We start from the raw sequence: 19446 nt of genomic DNA, 5'->3' as shown, positions 1-19446 counted from the left end.
CGGGCTTCCCCTGCCGGCTCTGCACATGTGTGAGAGTCACTCTCATAGCGATCAATCGGACAGACGGGGATTATAACAAACTTCCGCACAAATCATTTGCATGCAAAATTTTTAGTTCATCTATAGCTCTTTTAGAATTGGCCAAAAATCAGATTGGAGTGGACCCACACGGTCTTACTGATCCTGTTTAGTGCATCTGGCTCCTGCTCTTCCTGAACACCTCGTCAAAAATGAAACCAACTGACCAGCAAAACAGCTCCAAACCTAGCTTCAAAAAATGCCTAACCTGCAAGAAGATGAGTACAGCAGATACCCACAATGTCTGCATTCGATATCTGGGAGAAGCACACCTGCTCACTTTGCCTCCAGATGTCCCCAAGGCCTGCAAGCACAGACTCCATGCGCTCTGGGATTTTCTGGAGGATCACCCAACAGCACCAAATAAACCCAGACTGGCAACATCTATTGGGGAGGTGAGGGTCTCTCAAAACCCACCTACCGCTGCACACCCCACTCCCAATGGCAATGGAGACCTGCTTGGCAGAGATGGGAATAACCCCCACTGCCCTGGCTTACCTGGAGGCCCAAGCTGCAGCCCCTCAAACTCCACGGCTACTCCTCTACCTGCCAATTGATGCAGTTGTCTCCCCGGGCTAGAGATTATGCCTCTATACACCTCCCCCCCTTTCAGCAGCAGCATCCTCCCCAACAGCAACTGGCACTGAGCACTGCACCAACATGCTTGGCGCCATCATTGGAACAGTCACAGCTTCTGCAGCAACTATAGGCACCTAGCGCTGCTCCAACATACTCAGTGCTGTCCTCGGAGCAGCTACATGGCAAGCCATGCCCACACCAGCTGACGATGTGCATGGCACTGTCTCTTAAAGGAACAGCACATTGGCACCAGCCTTGAATCCTGCCCAGTCCTCCAGATGCAGAGGAAATTCAGGAGGAGGTACTGACTGGCTTACTGATCCCCCCAATGCATTCAAGATACAAGAGGAGCCACATATCCCCCTGGTCAGTGTCTTCCAGTGGGCAGAACCCCTCCAGGCGTGCCAAGCACAAGAAGCACCACAGATCTCACTCATCCACATTTTCCTCACCATCACCTGTCTGGAGGAGCAAGAAGATGAACAACCAACTCAACTCCACCCCACATGTTAGGACCCCAGTGACACCCTCACCTCAGCAGCAACTCTTGGACTTGTTCAGCAGTCTTATCACCCAGTTCATCGCACCCGTAATGTCTCCCATGCCCACAGTAGCCCCAACCTTCATGGAAGGACCGACTAGGACCAACTACATCATCAGGTCTGGCTCAAACAACATCTTCACGATCCCCCACTCCAAGGTCCACATTGCATGCCAAGAAAGTGTCTACTCACCTTCAGACATGGACAGCCCTCAGACTTCACTGCCACATTTAGAAACACTTGATTAACCAGAATCCATGGCTCAACCTCCAGTTCTTCCCCCCAAGGACTTTACGTACCCGAAATTCCTACAAAAAGTATCCACGATTCTGGCACTTTCCTCCTCGGAGACCTCAGAGCCATTCAATGAAGACCATGGCATCCTTAAATACCTAGACTCACTAAAGACTCTGATGGTGAAGCCTATCCACAAGCTGCCAGAATAAAGTCTGGCAGACCCCACTCTCAAAGGTAGCCATCTCTAAAAGACTGGATCTCAAGTACCAGTTGCCTCACACACTAGGCTTTGATATACCCCAGTTTCTGCATCACTCTATCATCGTGAAGTTGGCCCTGAAGAAAGCAAGAAGCTCCAGGTCATACTCCAATGTCCCATGAGGGAAAGAACACAAGACTCTAGACACAGTGGTAAAGAAAGTGTACCATGGCTCTTTTCTTAATGCCAAAATAAATGCACACTTCTTCCAGATGATTCTATACAACAATGTGCTAGTGAGAAGAACAGAGGGTGCCATAGCCGTACTCCCTTCAGATTGCAACATTTTGGCGCCCAGTACTGGATATAACAGAGCAATAACCCTGCTGCAAACGCTCAGCTTCCTAGTCAACAAGAGAAAATCTCAGCTACGGCTGACCGAATCCCTGGAGTTCATACAGGCCAGAATCTGCACAGCAGACTGCATGACCCCAAGGGGCCAGGCAATTTCAGCCCTAGCACTGTACTTCACCTCCTCAGAAAAGGTCACAGCAAAAATACTCCTGCATTTCCTGGGACACTGCCCAGCATCCATCCACATGGTTCCCCTAGCCAAGTTGTATATGTGGCTGTTCCATTTCACAGGAATCTCCTTCAAAAATTATAGCACAGAATGAGATTGCCTCAAATTTCATAAGATGTTGGCACGTTTCTTTTTTTTTTTTAAGCTGTTTCTTAATTTCTTCTGTAGGCACTGGAGTTATTATTTTTCAAGTAATTGTTACAAGGAATAATCATTGTTCTATGTCATTTATATTTTTTTTCCAGATTAAGTTGAGATACTGTAAAATGGATCCATTATCTTATAATTTACCAGCAGCAATTTTGGAGCAAACAGCCTCCCAACTAGGATGCAGCCTGGTAGATAAAAAGCTTGCTTCCCATTTAGATGAACAAGATGGGCTGAGACACTTTAAAGACTGTTTTCATATTCCAAAAGTCAAGCATTTGCCTTTAGGTAAGGATATCAGCATAAATCACTGCTAGTGGCTAATGTCATAACCTTTTTCTTCAGCCAACTACTAAGGTCAAGTTGACCTACTAATTTCTCTCAACAGAAAAAAAAAGGAAGAAAATAATGAAAATGTCAGCATGTATTCCACTATTAAATGTTCTGAAAAATGAAATATCTGTGACCATGGAAGAATTCATTTAGAACTGATTAAAAAATGTATCAGAATAATATAAAGGTTTTTTTATTTATTAATTTTTCTTAGAACTTTGCTGATTTTTTTACCTATTTTAAAAAGGGGAATTTTTTTAGGAACATCCACGTCAGAATATCCCATCTTACATGTATTTTCAAAAAGGAACTACACTGAGATTTCCTGTTCAAAAATACATGAGATGGACATCCTTGTGCTAGAGATGTCCATTATAAACAACCATTTTACAAAATGGATCATCCAAACTACAAATGATCGTCCACGTCAGAATATCCCATCTTACATGTATTTTCAAAAAGGAACTACACTGAGATGTATTTTCAAAAAGGAACTACACTGATGAATAGTTTATTTGCTTATAGTGCACTTTTATCAAAAGTATCCTCTATAATAAAAACTTAAGCGCGCATGCGCACTTACAATTTTGTGATCCCTGCCACTGTGGTTTCTGACTCCGTGACCTGTTCAATGTGCGGCGTGCGGCAGCATGCGATGCGTGCGCACGTTCAGGGCACGTGCACACATTCAGAGCTAACACCAGGGAGAGAAAGAGGCGGCGGCGACAGAGCTATGGAGTTAGGGAAGGGAAGGCCACAACTACTGCCGCTCCCTGGTTGCACTGTCTTCTCCTCTACCTCCACTCTCCCCTCTGGGTCAGAGCACTGTTGCAGCTCGCAGGAGCCGCATTCTCTGCCCACCCGGCGGCAAACCAACACCCCTTACCTCTGAATTTGAGTTTGTTGGGCGGTTCGAGGATTTGGATCTGTTTTTTTCAGTGCCATGGCGCTGGAGGCTGGTGGCGCTGCTGCAAAGAGGGGGTGGGGTGGTCTGGGGGGAGGGGAGAGGAGGGGATGGGGAGGGCAAAGAAAGGGGAGCGGGGCACATGCGGGAAACAGGAGGGAGGGAAAGAGACAGAAAGGCAGACAGACACACAGACAACAGCCAAGGAGAGAGAGAGAGAGACAGAAAGACAGACAGTGGCCAACGAGAGAGAGAAAGAGACAGAAAGACACACAGACAGCGGCCAAGGAGAGAAAGAGACAGAAAGACAGACAGACACACAGACAGTGGCCTAGGAGAGAGAGACATAAAGACAGACACACACACACACAGAGCGAGAGAGACTGACAGACAGCAGCCAAGGAGAAAAAGAGACAGAAAGGCAGACAGACAGCGGCCAAGGAGAAAAAGAGACAGAAAGGCAGACAGACACACAGACAGCGGCCAAGGAGAGAGAGAGAGATAGAAAGACAGAGAGACAGTAGCAAAGGAGAGAGAAAGAGAGAAAGACAGACACACACAGAGAGCAACAGAGGGAGACAGAAAGACAGACAGCGGCCAAGGAGAGAGAGAGAGAGACAGAAAGACAGACAGACACAGAGACAGTGGTCAAGTAGAGACACAGAAAGAAAGAAAGACAGACAGCAGCCAAAGAGAGAGAGAGAGAGAGAGACAGAAAGGAAGACAGACAGCGGCCAAGGAGAGAGAGAGAGAGAAAGAAAGACAGATAGACACATCTATTCTAGCACCCGTTAATGTAACAGGCTTAAACACTAGTAGAAAATAAAATGTCTGCTTAGATATCACTTGGCTTTTCAAAGCTAGAAAATCTTTTCTCTTCTACTGGGTTTCCTGAGTCACATCTGGAAATACTTTACCCCCCTCCCCTTTACAAATTTGGCGCATGGTTTTTATCGCTGGCCATGAAGTTAACATCTCTGACACTCATAAAATTTCTACAAGCATTGGAGCTATTACTGCTGTGGCTGGCGCTAAAAACCGCGCTATGGTTAATTGTCCTTCCAAAGAATAACACAGCTTTCTTCTTGAAATATGTTCTTAATACTGTAGATTTATCCACTTCATTGAGGAAGGTCACCAGCAGGGTAGATCTAGTGTCAAATGAGTCCTCTAGAAAGCTGGCAGAGGAGGAGGCTGCTGCAGTATACCAAATGTGTTGAGTAGGAGTACTGGCCAATCAGAAAGCATGCAGATGACTCTTCTGTTGAATGTGGGAGACTTGGCAGCTATGTAATTGGGCAATTGTATGCAATTGTATGTGTGCTCATAATTCCCTGAGATTTTTAGAGGGAAGAGGATGGGAAGAAGATGTTCAGGCAATAAATCCATGTGCAGGAAATAGACAAAAAACCCCACATATCTGCCAGATCCTCTGGATCCACTCTATTCTAAGCAATTCCACCTTAAATAGGATGAGTCATGGACCCCGTTTTGTGTGTCAATGCTTCAGTTTATGTGTTGATCCAACTTTTACCCAGTTCCTCTGTGAATTTCCACTAAATAGCTCTATTATGACAATCCTCTATTATCAAGCATTGATGAAATAGAATGCCCATGCACCTACATTGGAGCAAAAACCTGGAACAGTCTCCCAATAACCACCAAAACGGAACCCTGTTAACTCAGATTTCGAAAGAAACTATAGACATAAGAACATAATAATTGCCATGCTGGGTCAGACCAGTGGTCCATTGTGCCCAGCAGTCTGCTCATGCGGCGGCCCTTAGGTCAAAGACCAGTGCCCTATTTGAGTCTAGCCTTACCTGCGTATGTTCTGGTTCAGCAGGAACTTGTCTAACTTTGTCCTGAATTCCTGGAGGGTGTTTTCCCCTATAACAGCCTCTGGAAGAGCATTCCAGATTTCTACCACTCTCTGGGTGAATAAGAACTTCTTTACGTTTGTACAGAATCTATTCCATTTTAACTTTAATGAGTGCCCTCTCATTCTCTTCACCTTGGAGAGGGTGAACAATCTCTCTTTCTCTACTAAGTCAATTCCCTTCAATATCTTGAATGTTTTGATCATGTCCCCTCTCAGTCTGCTCTTTTCTAGGAAGAAGAGGCCCAGTTTCTCTAACCTCTCATTTTACGGCAACTCCTCCAGCCCCTTAACCATTTTTGTTGCTCTTCTCTGGACCCTTTCGAGTAGTACTATGTCCTTCTTTATGTACGGTAACCAGTGTTGGACACAGTATTCCAGGTAGGGGTGTACCATGGCCAGGTATAACGGCATGATAACCATTTCAGATCTGTTTATGATCCCATTCTTAAACATTCCTAACATTCTGTTTGCCCTTTTTGCCGTCGCCACACATTGTGCGGATGGTTTCATTGACTTTTCTACAAGTACTCCCAAGTCTCTTTCCTGGGGGCTCTCTCTGAGTATAGCACCGGACATCCTGTATTCGTGCATATGATTTTTGTTACCGACATGCATCACTTTGCATTTATCCACGTTGAACCTCATTTGCCATTTTGCGGCCCATTCCTCGAGACAATATACTCCATTGGCAATCAGTAGCTTGTTTGAACTCAAAGATTAGTTCCTCATCCAATGTAAACTGTTCTTTAATATCTCCTCAGTGTTCATCCCATGTAAACTGTTCTTGATATCTCCTCAATACTGCCCCTTAAAAGATTCATCCCCTACCTCTCCTCCCCCTGCTTAGTGTCCCATCACTCCTTTTTCTGTTTTCCTAACACCCAAATTATATGTCGCCTTGAACCTATTTAGGCATTGAGTAACTCACAAATTGTAGATTAGACTATTAAAATTATAGAAAGTTAAAAAGTATGTGGACAGTTAATCTAGTGAACTTTATGATGGACAAAAGACTCAAAGAAGAATAAGCCAGCTTAACATAGACAAACCCCCTCTTTTACTAAAGTGTGCTAAACGATTAGCATGCGCTAATTGAATTAGCATGCGCTAATCAGTTAGTACACTTTAGTGTACACCTTAGTAAAAGAGGGCCTCAGTAACAGCAAAATCACTTCAACATAAGAACATGAAAGCAAGTAAGACTTCTTAAAATGTCATCCAATCTTCTCTTGTATTATTTTAATACAATAGGAGTAAGGTGTATATTCTGATATTTTGATTTGGGTTTCTTTTTTAACAAATCACTACACCGTGTGTGTGAGAAAGTGAGAGAAAGGACAATTTACAGCAATATGGACAAGCATATGGTATAAAATATTTTGCCTGCCTTTGGTTATTCATGCAGTCATAAACAGAAAGAAATTAATCAGTCTGTTGCACACTGTAGATCAGCCCTTATAAGGAAACAACATGTTACCCAGATAATTTCCTAAATGAATTGAACTTGGATTTAATGTATTAACACTTTCATTGTAAAGCTTGAGTGAAATGGTATGGTGGCCATGTTAGTGCACTTTTCAAGGTAATATTTAGAAATAAAATAAAACCAAATTCTCATAGCAGAAAGATCTCCAATATGATTATTGGAGCATTTAATTCTCTGGCCCGCGGTACAAACCTCTGTCGCAGCTTTGTAAATGAGGCTCTAAGAAATCCAAAAAATGGCACAAATCAGCATTTGGATGTTTTTCATGCCAAAACATCCAAGGGCTAGTTTTTAAAAGAAGAACATAAGAATTGCCGCTGCTGGGTCGGACCAGTGGTCCATCCTGCCTGGCAGTCTGCTCATTCGGCGGCCCCCTGGTCAAAGACCAATGCTCTAAATGAGTCCAGCTTCGCCTGCGTACGTCCCAGTTTAGCAGGAACTTGTCCAGCTTAGTCTTGAAACCCTGGAGGGTGTTTTCCCCTACAACAGACTCCGGAAGAGCGTTCCAGCTCTCCACCACTCTCTGGGTGAAGAAGAAATTCCTTACGTTTGTACAGAATCTATCCCCTTTCAACTTTAGAGAGTGCCCTCTCATTCTCCCTACCTTGGAGAGTGTGAACAGACTTTCTTTATCTACTAAGTCTATTCCCTTCAGTATTTTGAATGTTTCGATTATGTCTCCTCTCAGTCTCCTCTTTCTGGACATCTTGCTAGGCTTCCTAGCTGCTATGCATCTAGAGTTTGAGGGAGTGTGTTGGAGGCATGTTATGGGTATTATTTGGTGGGCTCAGCACTTGAATGTCATGCGGTAACAATAGTGTTCAATGCTGGCCATGTGAAATGGTCTAATTCAATATTCAGACAATTATTTTTGATAAGGAAATTGTATGACAGACAATTAAAAAGACCCCTGAGGCAGGCCAAGAGTCAAAACACTGGCAGTGTCAAGTCTCTTACTGAATAAAGAATTATTGGTCCCAATTCTGTTGGTGTGGACACTTCTTTGTGGGTGTTATTGACTTTTTGCATATTTTGATTCCTTTATTTGTGGTTGTCCATGATTATATAGCAGAAATTCATCTTGCAATAGACCAGTGTATCCTTCAAAACTTGTTGCTGTGGCTATCAATTCACTTACTATATATACTCAAATATCAACCAAGACTTGGGGGCCAAAACAATGGCCCAAAATGAGGGTCTTGGTTTATATTTGAGTCCTACCCACCGCTTGCGTCTCCCTGGGCCTACTCTACAGTCCTGGAGGTCCAGTGGTGAGCTGGGCCAGTAATGATCCCTCCCTTCCCCTAGGTGGTGTCATGTCTTATTCCAGCCTACTTGTCTGTGAGACCATTCAAATGACATTGACAATTCCTCTATTGTTTCAAAAGAATACACATTCTGACTAGGTTCAAAACAACATGGATTCAGAATGGAACATGGAGTTGATATGCCTGTGATATCAATTGTGACAGGAAAATTCATTCTGGAAATGGAAAAAGGACAGAACCGAGAACTGGAAAGAACACAGGAAGCATCAAAAAGAATGTCACCGCATGGTTAGAAGAGCAAAAAGAGAATATGAAGAGAGGCTAGCCAGGGAAGCACGAAATTTCAAACCGTTCTTCAAATATGTTAAAGGGAAGCAGCCGGCAAGGGAGGAAGTGGGACCGCTGGATGCCGGAGATAGGAAAGGAGTGGTGAAGGAGGAAAAAGAAGTAGCGGATAGACTAAACATGTTCTTTTCGTCAGTATTTACAAAAGAGGACACATCCAACGTGCTGGAACCTGAAAAAGTCTTCATAGGAGATCAAGCTGATAAATTAACATCCATAGAGGTAAGCCTTGAAGACGTACAGAAGCAGAAAGATAGATTAAAAACTGACATCTCCGAGTCCGGATGGAATCCACCCTAGGGTATTGAAAGAACTAAAGGAGGAAATAGCAGAACTACTACAGCAGGTTTGCAATCTATCCCTGAAAACAGGCGTGATCCTGGAGGATTGTAAGATAGCTAATGTTACGCCCATCTTCAAAAAAGGATCGAGAGGCAACCCAGGGAACTACAGACCAGTAAGCTTGACTTCAGTTCCGGGGAAGATGGCGAAAGCGCTGATAAAAGACAGCATCGATGAGCATCTAGAAAGGAACAAACTGATGAAAACAAGCCAACATGGTTTCTGCAAGGGAAGATCATGCCAAACGAACTTACTGCACTTCTTCGAAGGAATTAACAAACGGATGGACAAAGGGGACCCTATAGACATTGCATACTTGGATTTCCAAAAAGCCTTTGAAAAGGCATGAATGCCTACTTCAGAAACAAAAGAACCATGGGGTGGAAGGAGACGTGCATAGATGGATTGGAAATTGGTTGGCAGGTAGGAGGCAAACGGTGGGAGTGAAGGGTCACTGCTCTGACTGGAGGAGGGTCACGAATGGTGTTCCGCAGGGGTCGATTCTCGGACCACTGCTGTTCAATGTATTTATAAATGATCTAGAAACAGGAACGAAATGCGAAGTTATAAAATTCTCAGATGACACAAAACTATTTAGTGGGGTTAGGACTAAAGAGGACTGTGAAGATTTACAAAGGGACCTGAACAAACTGGGAAAGTGGGCGATGAGATGGCAGATGAACTTTAATGTAGAGAAATGTAAAGTCTTGCATGTAGGAAACAGAAACCCGATGTACAGCTATATGAAAGTAGCCTAGAAAAGGACTTGGGGGTAGTGGTAGACAAGACAATGAAGCCGACAGCACAGTGTGCGGCAGCCTCTAAGAAGGCAAACAGAATGCTAGGTATTATGAAGAAAGGTATTACAACCAGAGCGAAAGAAGTTATCCTGCCATTGTATTGGGCGATGGTGCGCCCGCATCTGGAGTATTGTGTCCAATATTGGTCGCCGTAACTTAAGAAGGATATGGCGATACTCGAGATGGTCCAGAAAAGAGCGACATGATTAATAAAGGGTATGGAAAACCTTTCATATACTGAGAGATTAGAGAAACTGGGGCTCTTTTCCCTGGAAAAGCATAGACTTAGAGGGGACATGATAGAGACTTACAAGATCATGAAGGGCATAGAGAAAGTGGAGAGGGACAGATTCTTCAAACTTTTGAAAACTACAAGAACGAAAGGGTATTCGGAAAAATTAAAAGGGGACAGATTCAGAACCAATGCTAGGAAGTTCTTCTTCACTCATAGGGTGGTGGACACCTGGAATGCGCTTCCAAAGGGTGTGATAGGACAGAGCATGGTTTTGGGGTTCAAGAAGGGATTAGATAATTTCCTGAAGGAAAAAGGGATAGAAGGATATAGATAGAGGAATACTATACACGTCCTTGAACTAATGGGCCGCCGCGTGAGCGGACTGCTGGGCATGATGGATCTCTGGTCTGACCCATCAGAGGCAATGCTTATGTTCTTAAGTTAAGGAAATCCTTAATTCTGCCCAGGTTTCTAAAGAAACAGCCCCTGTAACTAAGAAAATACCAGGGGCTTAGCAAGCCCATAGTAAGCCTCAGAGTTTCTGGTGCAGGACACCTGAAGCCAGATCAGTTAGGAAAGAAAAAGGTTTCTTTCACCCAGTCCATTCATCCTTTCATAAAGAAACACCTTCTGTCTCACCTTCTTCACCTGAGCAGACAATCAAGTAATATCTGGTATTAGTTTTATAGTTGCAGTGCTAGTTTTTTTTTATATCATAAAGATGCAAACCATGAAATTATAATTAAATGGCTGTTTTGTATTTTTTAGCTGATACCAACTTAGTGAATGGAGAGGAAGACTCTGTATACTTCTGCGGAAATTCACTTGGACTTCAGCCCAAAAAAGTTAAAACATATTTGGATGAGGAGCTGGATAAGTGGGCTACAACGTAAGCTATTCATTGCATCCCCATCAATAATTGCTTTATTTACACTTCTCCCTCCGTATTCACGGTTTCTGCACTCGCCATTTTGCTTATTCGTGATTTTTCACATGCAGACTCCGCCCCCCCCAATCAATCAACTCTGAACCCAAACTACATTTGAAAACGAGATAAAGGTGATTCAAATACAAATGTTAACAAACGAGGAGTGCTTCTGCCTTGGGCCACTACAGTTCGTTTCCTCACCCACTGAATATTAACATGCAAAATCTGAGTTACATCACAGATAGCAATTAAAGTAAAAACAGTGCCTTTTGGAGGGCTCACCTGACAGAAACCCCTGTGTGATGGCGAATCTATGAAGCTTTGAGGTGAGCAGCCCCACACAACCAAAGGGCAACATAACAACCCAGATGACAGTGCAGGAAACGCAAGTGCCGAGCGCTTTGAAAACTGACGCGTCCTTCACCCAGGCCCCCGCCCCCTCTCATTGCAACACGGAGAAGAAGCAGAGCCTGCACGAAGCCCAGCCAGCCCAACTTGCGAGATCGAGAGAGAGAGCTGCTCACGTATGCGGCATCAGGCACATTCCCAGATACCTTCAGCTGCAGAGTCTCTAGTTATTCGCGGTTTCAATAGCAAAAACGCTGGCTGTTACAAAAAAAAACTGCAAATAACATATAAACAGTTATTCGCATTTTTCCCATATTCATGACTATGTTCCGTCCGCATCCACCGTGAACACGGAGGGAGAAGTGTATTGATTTATAACATTTACTGTATATTCCACTTTTACCTCCTGTTTTACTAAGGTGCGCTAATCGATTAGCGTGTGCTAAAAGCTAACGCGTCCATAGACTAACGTGCACGTGTTAGCGTTTAGCGTACACTAATTCAATTAGTGCGCGATAATCGGTTAGTGTACCTTAGTAAAACAGGGCCTTAGCCAAAGTGGCTCACAATTCAACATATATAATCTTTAAACACACAAGTCTCATAATTCTTTCAGCGAACAAGAGTAAAAACAATAAAAGACGTAACTTACTAAACATTTTATCATATGCTTTCTCAATAAAATCACATATTCTGCTCAATGTAGGGAACAATTACCCCCTCTTTTACAAATGTGCGCTAAGCTTTTTAGCGCACGCAAACCACGCGCTAAATGCTAACGTGTGCATGTTATTCTATGGATGTGTTAGCAGTTAGTGTACACATTGATTTAGCGCGCAATAAATCCACGCTAAAACGCTTAGCACACCTTTGTAAAAGAAGGCCTCAGTATAAAAATGCATGAGCAAAAAAATGAGTTTTCAATACGTTTCGAAAATGTAGCTGGTTGCCACAAAATCTCAATATGCCTGTTAGGGCATTCCAGAGAACGGGCCCAGCATTCTGCAGGTATCAAGTAGCCGATTGCTCTCTGATCTCAGTGCTCTGGACGGTTTATACAATGAAAGGCATTTTGTCAAATAGTCAGGCAAGGAACTGTAGATTCCCTGCTGGACAATTTTCAAGATTTTAAACTGAGTCCGAAAATGGACTGGCAACCAATGCAATCTTTTCAGAATTTGGGAAAACGTGTTCATAACAGGATGCTCCCATCAACATCCGTACCGCTGAATTTTGGACCGTTTGTAGAGCCTTGACACGGAAAGAGGGTATTCCTAAATATATCCCATTACAAAACTCCAACTGGGATAATACCATTGTTTGCAACACCTGTCTAAAATCCCAGTTTGTCAACAGATTCTTCAGCTTTACTAAAACAAAAAGCTAGGGTTTTGCTAAGTTGACTGTGAGTGGGTTTTGCTAAGTTGACTGTGGAATCTCAAAAAGTACAAAGTAGCAGTTACTCTGATAAGCAAAATACAGTGGTGCCTCGCATAACGGCCGCCTCGCACAGCGAACGCTGCGCACAACGAACTTCTTGTCTTGATCCGTACAACGGACTTCGTTTCACACAACGAAGTCGCCCGAGCTGCATCGCTTAACTGGCGCTACATATTTTAAACCTCCCCCCGCCGCCATCGCATATTTTTAAACGTCCCCCGCCGCCATCGCATATGTTTAAACCTCCCCCCGCCGCCACCGCATATGTTTAAACCTCCCCCCGCCGCCACCGCATATGTTTAAACCTCCCCCCGCCGCCACCGCATATTTTTAAACCTCCCCCCCGCCGCCTGGGCCTGCGCTGATCTCTGAATGGCTGCAGTCAGCTCTCGCGGGACTCACAAGAACTAACTGCAGCCAGCTCTCGCGGGACTCACAAGAACTAACTGCAGCCATTCGGAGATCGGCATGGGCCCACACAGGCGTGCAGAGGAATTGCTCCTGATCTCTGCGCTTCTGGCCTGTACGCCACTGGCTGGGAAAGATGGGAGGAATTAAAAAACGTACTGGGGAGTATGTGGGGGGTGATTATAATACACAGCAAGGATCAACAAAACCCCTGTCTCTCCTCCCCTTCACATATATCCCCTCTATATCATGCTAACAGCTCTAACAAGGTAAATTTATCTTTTTTTATGTCATCTTAGCATATTTTATGCTACAGAACGAATTATTTTTTTTTACATGTATTGTTATGGGAAAATGCGTTTCACATAACGAACTTTTCGCATAACAAACTTGCTCCTGGAACGAATTAAGTTCGTTGTGTGAGGCACCACTGTACATAATTAGATATAGATATACTAAAAATAAAGTTTGGAATAGACTTCACATTTCTGATTTTACTCTAATGGGAAATCAAAATGTACCTATTTACAACAAACATATAATTACAATTATACAAATAAAAGTCAAAAGATTTCATGAGCTTAAATCCTATGAGTAGAAGATGATAAAAGCTTTGAAAAGATATGGAGGGGCATTTTTGATAGGATGTCCAAGTCCGACTTTGGACATTTGTAGTAAAATGCACATTATATGGTGAGCCCTCCAAAACTCCCCCCAAACCACTGTGCCCATCTGTCTACCATCCCAATAGCCCTTATGCCTGCAGATATCACATATATGGCAGTATAGTGGGGGTTTGGAGGGTTCTGATGGGCTCACACTTTCTACCACAAGTATACTACTTAGGGTGGCTTATGGGCCTGGGTCCACTTCAATAAGGACATAAGTAGTGCCTCTGCTGGGTTAGACCAGAGGTCCATCCCGCCCAACAGTCCGCTCACGCGGTGGCCCATCAGGTCAAGGACCTGCATACTAATTCTCTATCAGTACCCCTCATTTCCCTTTTCCTTCAGGAAATCATCCAATCCGCTATCTATACTCTTCAATCCCCTTATCCTTCAGGAATTCATCCAAACCCTTCTTGAAACCCTGTAGCATACTCTGTCGTATCACACCCTCTGGAAGCGCATTCCAGGTGTCCACCACCCTCTGGGTGAAGAAGACCTTCCTAGTATTGGTTCTGAATCTGTCCCCTCTTAACTTTTCCGAATGCCCCCTCATTCTTGTATTGAAAAACTGTACTGTTTCATGCAGATATTTGGGGAGTGGGAAGGGATCATTGACCACTGGGAGAGTTAGTGGGAGGGGCATATTTTCATCCCTCCAGTGGTTATCTGGTCAGTTTGGATATCTTTTAGGCTCTTATTCGTTTTAAAAACAGGTCTTACCCAAAACTTCCAAATTGTGCCCTGGAAGTTTTGTAAAATGTTTGATTATCGCTGAAAAATGTCCAAGTGCTAAGCCCACCTTAATCCACCCACGACATGCCTCTAACACGCTCCCTTAAAACATCTAAAAAGTCAGTTTTGAAAATGTCCACTTGGACATTTTGACTAATAAGATGTCCATGTGGTAGTTTATGCCGTCTTTTGGAAGTCTTTCTTTTTTGAAAATGAGCCCCATAAAGTCATTAAAAAAATCAAGGAGATAAAGTTTTCAAACTGTGTTACAGCAAAAACCTGCATTAATTGCCCCTTAATGTATATTAAACAGTTGTAATGCAGGTTAACACAGCATTATTTAGGTTACCACAGGATACATAGGGCTCCTTATACTAAGGTGTGCTAGCGTTTTTACCGCGCGCTGCATTGCCACACATACTAACCCTGCGCTACGCCCCAAGAACTAACGCCAGTTCAATGCTGGCGTTATCGTCTAGCGCACGTGCTAAAACCGCTAGTACAACTTAATAAAAGGAGTCCATAGTAATGAGATGCAAAACATTTTGTAAATTAGCTCATGTCTATGTAAATTGTATAACACAGCTTTCGATGCACACCACATGCTATGTTATGGTTGGACAAAAAAGCTAGGGTTATTTAACTATCCTGGGAAGATTAGGCCACAAAGATGTAGCCTGATTTACTCCCAGACCACATCTTATAGGGCCATAATCAGATTGCTATGAAATGTCCCCATGAGCACCCCCCTCCCCTTCAAAAAGAGCCCCCCTCCCAATTGGTGATCCCTGATACACCACTTCCCAATTTGAAGTCCCCCAAAACTGGTGCTGCCCCTCACTAGAAAACCTACCAAATCATTAATCCCTTACCCAGAGGGCCTACATAAGTGCGATTCATGACAAAGATAGGCATGGAAAATATAGGCCCAGGAAACACTTGCCTACATTTCCAGTGACTATCTTTTGCAGAGGTGCAATTTTCTATAGGGTGCCATCACATGATTGACATGTGATCGACAGTAGCTTTTTAGGAGACTGCCGATATCTGTGCCCTAAAGTGAATCCGGGTCTGAATGGCTTGATGAAGGGCTCCACAATGGCAGCAGGCTTGCTGAAACCTACATGGATTCATGTACATTGTGCATTACTGCCTACAAACTCTCTTGTTGGAGTGGGAGTTAGGTCTTGGGTTGGAGGCTAGATTTGAAGAAGGGAATCTGTCTGGACTAAATGGCCAGGAGAATGCCATTTCACCACTCTATCCTGTCATGAAATTGATGGGTCTTCACCATTCTCATTGAGAATTTGATGTCATAATTAATCCATGCCCATCCCTCATATCCTTGTGATCATATCTCAGTGTCTAATGAGGTAAGTAGAGAAATACATGTGGACAAATTTGTCCTGGTCCCCGCAGGAACTCAATTTCCCTGTCCCGTTCTTATGAGATTTGTTGCTGTCCCTGCCCCATTCCTATAAGCTTTGCCTTAACTGCACAAGCCTCGAACACTTATAAATTTAAAGTGTTTGAGACTTGTGCAGATGAGAATGAAGCTTGCAGGAATGGGGCAGAGACAGGAAAATGAGTTCCCATAAGGATGGGGAAAAATGTGCCCCCATGTCATTCTCTAAGGTGCTCAACTCCAGTTCCTTTGCCACAGTCACACATAAAAACATAACATCCTGAGACCCAGTTGGCTCTAGATTTAAATATTTTGGACTTATTCTCTTTTTCATAACATAACATTTATGTTCTCTATCCCCTTTCTCTCCATTAACATCATCTTGGTCCCTAATAAGTAATGAAAATATATTGATAAACTCACTACCTCAAATTTTGTCTTAACTTTAGAAGTAGTTGTCTCTTTGCAAGGGAGTTCACATTGCCCTACTGTTCAGGATCACTCATAGTTGGTGGTGTTAATGCAGGTGCTGTTGGCGCTGATGTAGCATTGTTAATAGCCTAAACAGTCTGGCAGCTGATTTATTTTGCCTATATGTGTCAATGGCATTCCAGATAACATTAGCTAGCAAAATGTCATGATTGGTAACGTTAGAAGTAGCAGTGCTAGTGTCTGCAGGGAGCATTTGGTGATTGACAGTGGCCAAAGATGACTCAACCCAATCAGATGTGCTGAAAACAATAGGCATGGGAAGGGGAACACCTCTTTCAGGATGAAAAGGTGATGGCAATAGCTAGGTTGCATAGGGAGAGGTATGGCCAGTAGGAAAAAGGAGGTATTGATGCCTCTGTATAAGACTCTGGTGAGACCTCATTTAGAATATTGTGTACAATTCTGGAGGCCGCACCTTCGAAAAGATATAAAAAGGATGGAGTCGGTTCAGAGGAAGACTATTAAAATGGTGTGCGGTCTTCATGATAAGGCGTATGGGGACAGACTTAAAGATTTCAATCTGTATACTTTGGAGGAAAGGCGGGAGAGGGGAGATATGATAGAGATGTTTAAATAATACGTAATGTAAATGTGCACGAGTCGAGTCTTTTTCATTTGAAAGGAAACTCTGCAATGAGAGGGCATAGGGTGAAATTAAGAGTTAGGCTCGAGTAATCTGAGGAAATACTTTTTTACGGAAAGGGTGGTAGATGCGTGGAACAGTCTCCCGGAAGAGGTGGTGGAAACAGAGACTGTGTCTGAATTCAAGAGGGCCTGGGATAGGCACGTGGGATCTCTCGGAGAGAGAAAGAGATAATGGTTACTGTGGATGGGCAGACTAGATGGGCCGTTTGGCCTTTATCTGCCGTCATGTTTCTATGTTTCCATATTTCTATGGATGTCATCCAGGGATGCGAGAGATCTCTGAAACTGTTGACTCCATACCTGTACACCTGTTGGTGCAATTCTTGGATCAAGTCTTTCATGCCCTACTGTTCAGGATCACCTCTCTTTTTGTCATGCGTGGCCTGCAGTGGTGGTGGTATTACCGACCAAAGTTATCATGATCCACTGTCTAACCATCTTCTCCGTTTGGCCCAATGTCCAGGTGAACTTAGATGGGGCAGACCTCTTAACAGGAGGCATAGCTACAATACAGTGCTATATGGAAATGACATTGCTAGAAATTATGTAATTAATAACATGAACACATTTTCATGTACACTTTGATAAGTTGTTTACACGTAACATCTTATGAATTCCAGATGGAAACTCTCTTTGGCATAATACAAATAATAAAGCAAACGTCTGAGAGATTGAGATCATACTCCACATAACCAGACTTAGGAGTGTGGTTCATTACTGTCACAGAACGTACTAAACTAATCCATTGGGATCTATTGCCCCCAAAGAAACCATCAAAGTGATTTAAGTGGGCAGGAAAGGCTTTTGCTTGCTTAAATTCACTAGGACTGCCTAACCACCGGTATTCAGTTGCATTTAACCAGTTAGCACTGCTGAATATTCGGGGTTAGAGCCTGAGTCAAAACAGGCTAACTTGGGGGTGTTCCAGGGGTGGAATTGGAACTTATGCAGTTACAAGACAATATTCAACCCTTGATTACATAAGAAAACAACTTAAATTGAGCTTCATAAGTAGCAATCTTTTCTCTAAATATTACTGTGAACCACATACGCTTTAGCGGCAGTGGCACAGTAAGGGGTGGATGGACCACCCTGGGCGCTGTCTTGGTGGGGGCGTCAGCACCTCTCTTTGCCTCCGCTCCTTTTCACCTCTCCCCCGCCATACACACTCCATCACTTTCCCGCTCCAACCTGCTGCTTGCGCTGGCTTCATCTCTCCCTTTGTTGTCACTTCCTGGTCATGGAACCAGGAAGTGATGTCCAGAGGAAGAGCTGAGGCTGGCATGAGCAACAAATTGGAAGGGAAGGGGTGTGCATGCGTGGCGAGGGGGGGGGGCAAAGAGGGAGGAGGGGAACTACAGACCGGTGAGTCTGACCTCGGTACCGGGAAAGATGGTAGAGTCACTGATAAAGGACAGCATCATTGATCACCTTGACGGACACGAGCTGATGAGGACCAGTCATAAGAACATAAGAACATAAGAAATGCCATCTCCGGATCAGACCTTCGGTCCATCAAGTCCGGCGATCCGCACACGCGGAGGCCCCGCCAGGTGTACACCTGGCGTAATTTATAGTCCACCATATCCTTACATGCCTCTCTTAAGGAGATATGCATCTAGTTTGCTCTTGAAGCCTAGGACGGTCGATTCCGCAATAATCTCATCTGGGAGGGCATTCCAGGTGTCAACCACTCTCTGAGTGAAGCAGAACTTCCTGACATTAGTCCTGAACCTGTCCCCCCTTAGCTTCATTTCATGTCCTCTAGTCCGTGTCAAATTGGACAATGTAAATAATCTTCTCTGCTCTATTTTGTCGATTCCTTTCAGTATTTTGAAGGTCTCGATCATATCCCCACGCAGTCTCCTTTTCTCAAGGGAGAACAATCCTAGTGTTATAAGTCTGTCCTCGTATTCCAGTTTCTCCATACCCTTCACCAGTTTTGTTGCTCGTCTCTGCACCCTCTCCAGCAGTTTTATATCCTTCTTTAGGTAGGTAGGTAGGGAGACCAATGTTGGACGCAGCACGGTTTTATCAAAGGCAGATCGTGTTTGACGAACTTGCTGCACTTCTTTGAGGGAGTAAACAGACAGATAGACAAGGGCGATCTGGTCGACATTGTATATTTGGATTTTCAGAAGGCGTTCGATGAGGTTCCGCAAGAATGACTACTTTGGAAAATTGCAAGCCATGGAATTGAGGGTAAAATACTCACGTGGATTCAAAACTGGCTGGAGCATAGGAAACAGAGACTGGGAGTAAATGGACAATACTCGGACTGGAAGAGCGTCACCAGTGGGGTGCCGCAGGGCTCGGTGATTGGACCTATGCTCTTTAACATCTTTATAAATGATCTGGACATAGGTACGATGAGCGAGGTGATTAAATTTGCGGATGATAAGAAGTTATTCAGAGTAGTA

General features: G+C 43.8%; 1 protein-coding gene across 14 annotated transcripts in view; it reads left to right on the top strand.

Moving 5' to 3' along the window:
* The window catches only part of KYNU (kynureninase), a 461407-nt gene that overhangs the window by 289340 nt on the left and 152621 nt on the right, over positions 1-19446 (top strand). For 10 of the 14 annotated variants that reach the window (XM_033945496.1, XM_033945486.1, XM_033945487.1 and 7 more), the window contains 2 exons: positions 2464-2653; positions 10729-10849. In XM_033945496.1, coding sequence (XP_033801387.1) covers positions 2485-2653; positions 10729-10849 — 290 coding nt within the window. In that variant the 5' untranslated portion in view covers positions 2464-2484. The remainder of the gene's footprint in view (positions 1-2463; positions 2654-10728; positions 10850-19446) is intronic. The other 4 variants (XM_033945497.1, XM_033945483.1, XM_033945485.1 and 1 more) reach the window with 1 other exon arrangement.

Source organism: Geotrypetes seraphini, chromosome 5 (genome assembly GCF_902459505.1).
Source record: "Geotrypetes seraphini chromosome 5, aGeoSer1.1, whole genome shotgun sequence".
Taxonomy (NCBI): domain Eukaryota; kingdom Metazoa; phylum Chordata; class Amphibia; order Gymnophiona; family Dermophiidae; genus Geotrypetes; species Geotrypetes seraphini.
Note: the sequence above shows the minus strand (reverse complement) of the source record. Positions and strands in the feature narration are given on the sequence as shown.